This window comes from Eucalyptus grandis, chromosome 5 (assembly GCF_016545825.1).
Source record: "Eucalyptus grandis isolate ANBG69807.140 chromosome 5, ASM1654582v1, whole genome shotgun sequence".
NCBI classification, from domain to species: Eukaryota; Viridiplantae; Streptophyta; class Magnoliopsida; order Myrtales; family Myrtaceae; genus Eucalyptus; species Eucalyptus grandis.
The window spans coordinates 39042367-39052361 of NC_052616.1; the positions used below are offsets into that span (position 1 = coordinate 39042367).

Consider the following 9995-nt stretch of genomic DNA (forward strand, 5'->3'; position numbering starts at 1 on the left):
TTTACCATCGATGATATGTTAATGAATTGTTTCATAAATGCACATATTATACAAGGATACAAGGATACAAGGAATGGATTTTGCAAACCACTGAAGAGACGTGGAATCTATTCTAACAGAAGTTTGTAAGCCTCTAGAATGAACACAAGAATGGGTCTAGTGACTGGTGTGACATCCCAGATTTTCCAATCCTGTTTTCTGCTGAATTAATTGAGCATTTCATTGATGCGCCTATAGGGCTATTTTCAGAATTGATCACTCTCGAGATAACTAGACTAGTTGGGTAAACCATTAAGGAATTTTAAGGTAATAGACTTGAGAATTCGACTAGGAATCGGCTTCTCGACCATGCTTATCTTTAGAGACCATTACGGCACAGTTAAAAATCGATTTAAGATCATAGATAGGCCTGTTTGACTGAGATGTGTGGCTGATCATGGGTGACTCCACTAAATTGGGAAATTCTCATTGATCGACACTAATTTGATTTTATAGTTGTTTTGGTACCTTGTGTCCGTAATTGAATCCTCAAGATCTTCACGAAAATCGAGAGTCGTCATTGAGTCAAGTGGATTCATTGTAGCTCGAAGAAAATCGACTACGAGTCATTTGTACTAAAAATCTCTTAAAACTATAGGTAGTTTAGGTCACACTAAAAACGTGCCAAATTGAAATTAATCGCCAATTCGAGTCCGATTTTAGAAATTGAAGATTTTGTCATGTCACAATAAATTCTAGGACCCACGATTCAATCTCAGAAGATTTTTTTGACAACCGAGACTTTTTGGGAAAAAGTCAGTTTAGAGTCGTTTTCGTTCAATCAAAGCTGGGGATTAAATTTTATCGCAAATTTGAAAAGCAAGATGGATTTATAGGTGAGGAAAATTATCAATTGAGGCATTGAGATGTTAATTAATTTTATGGAGAGCAAATGAGGTTGGTTTGAGGAGGAATAAGTTCCAATTAAAGCCTCGTTCTTCAAAATTCGTAGCTCCCCATTCTCTTAGCATTTTTGGACCATTTGAGAGTTGTGGGGAAGTGTTTTGGTGGCCCTTTCACAGCCAAGGGATGCTAGCTTCTTGGACAAGTTCTTGGGGGACAAAACATTGGAAAATCAAGGCACATGGGGCCCTTGTTCCCTCTCTCTCTTATCTTCTCTTCCTTTCTTCTTCTTGGCCAACCACACTCCTCCTCTCCCCTCCATTTGTGCGACTAGGAGCTAAAGAGAAGACCAGGAGCTGCAACCGCCACGCCTAGATGCCGCAGCCACGCCCGAACCGTCATCCACTCCACATCTGCCCGCACGCCGCCCTGCCACACACCGTTGCCCCCTTAGCCACCTCCCTCTCGCCCAACCGCTGTTGTTCAGCTTTGTGGAAGCTCAATCGGAGCTACCTTTCACTGTTTCTTCACCAATAAAGCCCCGCCAAGGCCCGGTTTGGCCTATTGTTGCATTCCCGAGCAATCCCCGCCTTAACTGAGTGGTTTTTCCTTCATTTCCAGTCAAGGGCAGCAAGTTTTGATGTGGGTTTCCAGCCACCTCTTTGACCCATTTTGAGGTGCTTGCGGGCCTCGATTCCTAGGGCCACTTTGGAGAAAAGAGTTCCCCGCGCCGTTCCCAGTGAGTTTAGTTCACTAATCCTTGCTTAATTTGCTAATGATGCTTAAGGGATGATTAATGTTAATTAAGTAGAATTAGGTGGTTAGATTAGAATAGATTAGTGATTATTAGTTAATTGCAATGCTTGTTAGGTGGTTATACATAGTCATTAGGGAATGCTATAGTATTTATTGAATATCTCTCGGGATTTTTCCCGATCCGTCTCAAGCTCTAATAAGGCATTACGGGTATAAATTAGATTTATTGCAATTATTTATTAATTTTCAAAATTTATTAATTAATTAATTATTTTTTGAAAATTAGGCTGGGATAGTCGACGATCAAAATTTTATACTAATTGTCATGGCGCAGTTCATTTATTTATTTGAGCTCTACGTTGTGTTGAATTGAATTAATTGTACAAGTTGAGGAATTATTCCTAAATTGATTAAAATTGAGTAATTGATTGGTATGGCCAAGTATGATTGTTTAGCGCCAGTAATGCTTTAATGGGTTATAAAGTAGAGAGAATTGTGAGAGTGAACTGGAAATACTCTTGACTAAAACCAATTAGGTACGATGTTATTGGACATGAGTAAATATGTCATGTTGGCGAAAACGGCGCCAAAGAGAGAGAATGTACGTGACTTATAGACATACGTGGTTCGGTGATTAAGGATATCACTGGCGAAAACAGCGTCTGAAAGTACGCACGTAATTGTCTATTACACACATCACCTTGGTGAAAATGGCGCCCTAGAAAAGACACGTGGCTCGGCGATTAGTTTATCACCTTGGCGAAAACGGTGCCTTAGAAAATGTACGGGATTGGTGATTGGTACGTCATCATGGCGAAAATGACGCTTGAAAGAGAATGAACAGGGTCGGTGATCAATATGTCATTTGGCGAAAACAGTGCTCGAGAGAATACATGTGGTTTGGTTACTAGGTATACTATTTGGAAATTATAGTATGAGTGGAAATGACCTAGAGATGGTCTGATTGATATGTAATCGATTAGGTCAATTTGATCGATGTTTCGATATGTTGTAATTATTTGGGTGCCTATTTGAATTGGACAAACTTGCAGGTGGGAATTTGAGGCCAAGATAAGTCCTCTAACTTATGTGTGTATAGGCAGTCCGGTTAGCATATTGGTTTACTAATCGAGGTTTAGGGGATAGAACTCATTGAGACGTGGTCTCAATAGTTATTATATAACCATTTCAGGACCCTGATGATGAGCTTGAAGAGGAGGAACTTGAGGAGGAAAACCCTGATCTGAAACCTGAGGAGGAGGAAAATTTTGAAGAAGAAGATGATCCAGAGGAGGATCCTAAGTACGATCCGGATGAGAATTAATATCTCATCCCTTTTGCGAATCTTGTGTTCTTGTGAATAGGTGTTAGATCAGACCTATGTTAATAGTATTGTAAAATACTATGAAGTGTGGTTGTGTAAAAGTCTAGTTATGAATTTCAATATGAAAAATATGACCCTGCTTTTCTATCCCATTACTTTATTGTTTGGGAATTTATAATTGCTTCCACGTATGCATATTAAAATGAAAAGGATCGGCGATACGTCTTAGGATATCACATATAAAATCGACCAAAGATGAAGGATGGGCACGTGACCGAGGATCGGGGCGTGACAACTGGTGAGGCATATTTACCAGCAACCTATAACAATGATGTGCTGCTCGAGCTGGTCCAGAGGAAATTCATAAATGATTTATTCCATGATCCTATTGGATTTGGGGCTACCAAAATGATAAGGTGCAACTAGATGAAGTGGCAATTCCTGCTCCTTCTTGTGTAGATTATGAACTTGCTAGATATCTAGTAGCTTTTGGGACTAATGTCACTTTTGGAGCATACATATGTCTAAGTACTCACTGTTTTCCTTCATGCATCTTTGGTTTTGATTTCAGGAAAATTGTTAGGGTCGCACAGCTGTCTAACTTGCTAGAAATAAGTGAAGTAGTATCATTAGTTCGGAAATCGAACTAAGCCTTGGGTTTAATGTATTGAGGTTTCTCGCGGGTACCCCCTTCTTCATTGTTGTGTCCTTATGCATTTCGAAGCTACGGAGGCTTTGTATTTCCAATATAGCATCCCATGCACTGCCTGTTCAAATCATTAGCAGCTCTATGTTGTCTTTGATGGTTAGTTCCGCTAACAAGTCCTTGTTTCGATAAATCTACTTGAACTTTGTCTACGTCGGATCAATTGATGTCACTATGCTGAGGCCTTTCTCGACTTTGCTTGATGCAGAGCTGCTTATGGAACTACCATATGTAGATGGCGATTCTTTTTTAAAAAATTTTGCTACTTGTGTATGCGCTAGTTGTAGATTTGTTACTGCTATTTCTCATTTGTTACTTTTGCTTGGGTAGAATAAGAATCAATTGGTAGAGCTTTTGCTTGCTTTTACTTATGACGAGATAGGAGATTGGAGTTGGGACAGTCAATTGTTTGAAAAAAGCTTTTCAAATCTAAAAATGAAAAAAAAAAAAAAAAGAACCTGTTGGAACTTGAAACCTATGATAGGGTAGGTTCTAGGTTCTTGGTTTTGACGGGTAGGTTTTAAGTTCCAAAAAATGAGAAACCTATTCTCGAGGGTAGGTTTCAAGACTGAAACCGGGAACTGCTCACCCCTACTTGAAACCTACCCCGTCATAGGTTCTAGGGTTGGTTTCAAGTTCTAATAGGTTTTTTTTTTTTTTTTTTCAAATTTGAACTATACCGAATAAGGAAAGAGATAAACCAAAGTTTCTATGTCCATAAAAGGACATTAGACTATTAATTCAAAACCCAACAACATTTTGTTGAGATTCAAAGGTAACATAGCTTTCAATGAACGCATTGCTGTGATGAATGTGTAGTGACATGTACTAGACTCATCCAAACTAACTAATAAGTAAACAGGTCGCTTATATAGGGGTGAGCATAGTTCTCGGGTAAAATCAAGAATTGGAGAACTAGACCGAAATATTCGGTACGGTTCCCGATTCTAAAGAGACCGGTTCCGAATCTCGATTCTCTTTTTTTGGGGGTTCAAAAAAAAGAAACCCTTCCCCTTTCTTTTTCTCTCTCTCTCTCTTTATTTTCTTCCCCCCTCCCCTTTTTTATTTATTTTCATTTTCAGATTTGAACTATAACGAAAAAGGAAAAAGACAAATCAAAATTTCTATGTCTATAAAAGAATATTAGACTATTAAATCAAAACCCAACATCATTTTGTTGAGATTCAAAGGTAACATAGCTTTCAAAGAAGGCATTGGTATGATGAATGTGTAGTCATATATACTAGACTCATCCAAACTAACTAATAAGTAAACATGTCGCTTATATAGGGGTGAGTGCGGTTCTCAATTCTAAAAGACCGGTTTCAAATACCAATTATCTTTTTTTGGGATTCAAAAAAGAGAAACCCTAAACCCTCCCCCTTTTTTCTTTTCTTCTCTCTCTCTCCCTTCTTTCCCCCCTCCTCCTGCTTCTTCTTCTTCCTTCCTCTTGTACTAATAGAGTCCGAAAATCTCAAAACCTTAAGGGAGCCCAAAACTCACCGTTATAGCTCGTGAAGACGGTCGGCTTCAATTCGGCACCCTCTCTTTCGGCCCCAAAATGGCGACCGCCGGTTTCGCACGCCGGCGACTCCCATCCTCCGCCGCCCTCCTCCTCCTCCTCCTCTTCCTTGCCGCCGCGCCTCCGCCGGCCCACTCCCTCCCCTACTCCCAGTACAAAACCCTCCTCCCCCTCGCCCACTCCCTCACCACCCGCGTCGCCAGCCTCCGCGCTGCCCGCGGCGACCTCGCCGGGGCCGAGTGCGCCCGGGCCATCGCCCAGAGGCTGCGGCCGGGTCGGTGGCTGGGGCTCGGGTCCTGGCGGTCGGCGTGGGCGGTGGGGTGGGACTACGCGCGCAACTACGCATGGGGGTGGAGGGACCTCGAGTACCGGGAGATGTACGGCGCGTCGTCGGAGCTGAGCGAGCTGCTGGGCCTGGTGGGGGATTTCGCGAGGGCGGAGTCGGAGGCGGAGAGGGCGAGGTGGATTGGGAGGAACTACGGGAACGCCATGCGGGTCTCGAAGTCGGTCTTCGCGAGGCTTTTCCGAGTGTTCAGCAAATCGGTACGGTGTGATTTCTTTCCTTGTTCAAATTTGCTGTAAATTTGTTCAAATTCATAGCGGACGAATGTTGTCAGTCGTAGTATTAGAGACATTGTGCAGTTGCATATCGTTCTGAATCATGATCAGTGGTGGTGGGTAATTTGTTTAGCGAGATCCCAGAGGGGGATGGAAAAAGAATTCTGTACGAGGTCTGATCAAGTTTCATGCTTTTTGCCTATGCTTGGAAAGATTTTGAGGTGGGTGAGGGAAAATGAAGATGATGGAAAGAATTCTTAGGATCTTCTTTGAACGGGAGTACAATCGTCAGCACTAGAGATTGACCATGGACTGAACGATTCATCGACTCTAGAGAGAGATGGCCATTAATAATGCTGTAAATAGAGAACTGACTTGAAGTGTTGCATTCCGTGGGCGAACTGTGCAATTAACATTCCAAATGCCAAAACTAGTGACACCCAAAATGTTGAATCTTTTACTGTACCAGAAATGAAACCCATAGGGAGTCGCCCATCCTCGACTCTGCTTAGCTGAAGACAATACTGGGGCTGTACAACTTGGTTTGGAAGGGATAAGATGAAGATCAGGCCTGTTATCTTTCTGTGTAACTTGTTGAAGATAGAAACATTTCCTCAATGAAATATATTGAACATGAATTTGAGTGATCATTATTGAGTATTAAAATGAGCATGTTAGTTTTTATATCAGTCTTGAAATAAAAATATTAATAGAAAGATGAAACTACATTGGTTGAACAGAAAAAACCATCTCATGTATCTGGTCATGTTGGTCATGAGAAACAGAGACCAGATGTGCTATTCCAAATGGGTGAAAAAAAGGCTAAAAGTACTTTGTCAAGATAAGTGCAAATACATTTGTGACTGCAGGCTTAATGCAAATTTGTTCCTTTCTTCTCCTGACAATGATCTTGGGGATATTTGCAGGGTCCACTGAGGGAGATGGTAGAGACCTTGCGAAAGGAAGTGGTGGATGGTGATTTCTTGAGGGATTGTCTGGAATTGGGAAGTAATGACTTGAAAGGACTGGTCCAAATTTTGAAGGATCTTACTTCTCAATATTACTCGTCATCTGATCATCACCAAGATCTCTAGAACATCATCCAGGACTTGTCTTTGGAACCAGTTTTGCTATGAAGGTCCCTGGGTAAGCACTATGTTTATGTACCATATTAGAGGAGTTGAAAATTTCAAAAGCATTTGTGCAGAATTTTGGTGGGAGTTTAGAAGGTGAACATAGAAGAGTAGAGAACTCTGATTGCCAGGTGTTGTCTGAGTCATGTTGTTATCATTTGGAGTTTCTTCAGCATCTTTTCTGTGGTGGAGAGCTGTAAATAGTTCTCACTTGTAAAGATGTAATTCCTTTGTCTTTAATTGGATAGTTTTCACTTTCTATGGTGTTGAACTATTGACATGACAATAAAACCAATTTTTTAAATGATTTATAGTTATATTGGAGGGTTGTGTCTGTTGAGGTCATTCCTTTACTTGAACTATTTGTATAATGACAAACTCTAACACATCATAATGATTTATAGTAAAACTGAACACGTTGAACTCAAGAACTCAGTTATCTTGTGCGTATCTCTACTTTTAATTGGTATTACTCATTGACATCTTATGTTATGAACTTTTGTGCCAAAGTTCGGAAGTACACCCTTTTTTAAGACTTTCTGTTTAAGATAGACATGATAAATTTGGAAGGTGATTTAGTAATTCATCGTAACAGAGATTTTCTTTTTAAATAATCATTTAATGTAGCTACGACCAATGGTGGACATGAAGATACCCCTCTTCTCCCTCTTAAACAGTTGGTTCTTTCCCAATTTATGCATGTATTTTTCTTCTAGCACGCAACCTAATTTCTAAACTTAAAGTTATCTCCTCTGTCTCTACCCTGTTTTCAACTTTTCACAGTGCGAGTGAATCTTATTGAGCAAAGAGAAGTGGTAGTATTGTTTCTAATAGGGATGAAATAACTAGAATCAGTGGCAAGAACAATAACTGAAGGAACAGGATGATTTGCCTTTTTCTTTTTTCATTGCTTGCATGATTATTGTTAAGTTATATTTTTAAGGAATGGAATTCGTATTGAATTCTTTCACAAATATATAGCAAGGTATGAATTTTTGTTTTCTTCCATTGTAGTGATATAGATATCAGATTACTTCTCATTTTGGACAAAAAGATAGTTATGTTTTATCTTTTCTTTTTTCTCCCACGCGAGTGTCAAAGCTTGCAATGCTAGTATCATCCAAAAGCTATCGAAGAAGCTGCAATTGTTTAGTCTCTTGTCCGTGTGGTTCTGCCTGGACATGTGGGTTTGGTGTGCTTTTGTTTATGTCAGTTTGTTTGGAAGCGGCTGGTGAAAACATATGTGCTAGAACTATTAATTTTTTCTCTCATTGGATGGGTATTGTAGCGTCCTCAAGTGGTATTGCTAGATTGAAATTTGGAGAAGTATTGATGTTGCAATTCAGGCTACATTATGAGAAGTCAAACGCAACCTCACTAAAATTTCGGATTGCTTTGATGACATGCAAAGCTACGAGCCACTCGATAGTGTGGTGATGGGCAAACATGAGGGTGATGGCCTTTGCTGGGCTGAAGAGAAAAGATTGCTGTGAAAACCCTACTAATAGCTCTAGGATCAAATATTTTTAACCGTTCAAGTGTTTGTATGCGCCTTTGGATTTGCTTGTTGGAGAGAATTTTTTGGGTTGATGATCCTCTGCATTGAAAAGAACATTCTTCAAAGCAGGTCATCTCGTTACTCATTCATTCAAGGGTGGGATCTTGGATGGTCTAAAAATTCTTCAATGCTGTTTCAGTTACTGCCATGACAGGTATTACGCATTGCTGAGTTTCCAACAAATGACGGGCGTACATATACAGTCTTTGATCTAGTTTTGTCTGACATGGTATTTGCTATTCCTCATTGACGAGTCTGTGGCATTCAGAATTACATGAATAGCTTGGAAATGCATTTGGGGAGATGACCTCAGGATTCTCGCCCCGATGAGTTGCACGAGCACATTGCTTTTTCATGTCAAGACATCTTGCTCCGAGTTATGTGGTTCATTTCCAAAAGCCAGGATACATGTTTTCAAATCAAAAGTGACTCGGAGATTGGTTTTCTTCACACGAGCACATTCTAGGTTGTTAATTCGTGTTCGGGAATCATGTTCTTGTTGGGTTGAGTTAAACAGTATGCTGTGAAATAGGTTACACGGCATGTTCAGAATTGTTTCCAAAGCCCAAACCCAGATAGAAACCATAGCCCAAACACGACCTGTGCAATCAATTCAGTTTAGTAGAATATTCCGATCGGACTTCCTTTGCAATTCCTCTCCCTCTCCCTCTCCCTCTCCCTCTCCCTAGATCAGAAAGAGTCTCTGTCGCTGCAGTGACCATAGGCGGTGATGGTGATTGTGTGCGAAGATGGCGGTGGAAAATGAAAGGGATGAGTTGAGTGGATTGATCTCAAACGGGAGGAATGGGTGTCAACGTCTTGTGAAGGAGACAAAAAGTATAGTCAAATGAGGCAGATGATCCTCGCCCATGATAGACAATGATAAGGAAAACCTTACTTTAATCAGAACCTGTTTCTAGATATTTTGAACTTTCAATTTCACCTAGACAAATATAATTTAAAACATTTCAACTTTAAATTCTACCCTCAACACATCAAAGAATCGTCAAGTTTTCAAATTGTTTTTTGATTTGATTCACACTAAAAATATTTGAAAACAAACTATTATAGTTGTGTCAATTCAATCATAATTTTTTTTTAGCTAATCCAATTCTAAATATTTTACATGTGTGCCAATTGAGTTCACTTAGCCAATTCTGACTGGTTGGTGTTGACGTGGCACTGTTGGTACTGGCGTGGCATTTTAAAAATAAAAATTTAATATTTTTTGTAATTTTATTAAATTTTTTCCCTCTTCCCCCTGAGTGGACAAGGGTTGTTGGCCACAGGTGAGAAGACAGAGTGGGACCATTTTGTTAAAAGCGAGCCTAAAAGGACATTTTCTCTGATGAGTTCCGAAGCGAACAATTTAGTTTTAAATAAGATTTTTCAAGCCATGGCCAGGGACCTTTTCATGTAGGGCATTTTTTTTTTTTTTTCCTTTTATTCTACCTTTTCCTTTATTTTTCCTCCTTTCTTTTGTTCATCTTCTTTGGTCGTTTCTTGTTCTAGGCCCCAGCTTCCTTGGCGTCATGAAGCCGCCTCTGAGCCACTCT

The 9995-nt window shown here is 40.1% G+C and overlaps 1 protein-coding gene across 7 annotated transcripts in view; it reads left to right on the forward strand.

Moving 5' to 3' along the window:
* The window catches only part of LOC104445076, a 32645-nt gene extending 23592 nt beyond the window's left edge, over nucleotides 1-9053 (forward strand). Inside the window, exons 2-4 of one of the 7 annotated variants that reach the window (XR_005551617.1) lie at nucleotides 6675-6894; nucleotides 8509-8593; nucleotides 8708-9052. Coding sequence is in view for 1 of the 7 variants with exons in the window: in XM_039314117.1 (XP_039170051.1) it covers nucleotides 6675-6842 (168 nt within the window). In the remaining 6 variants the exon portion in view is untranslated. The other 6 variants (XR_005551616.1, XR_005551618.1, XR_005551614.1 and 3 more) reach the window with 6 other exon arrangements.
* Nucleotides 9054-9995: the final 942 nt, after the last annotated feature.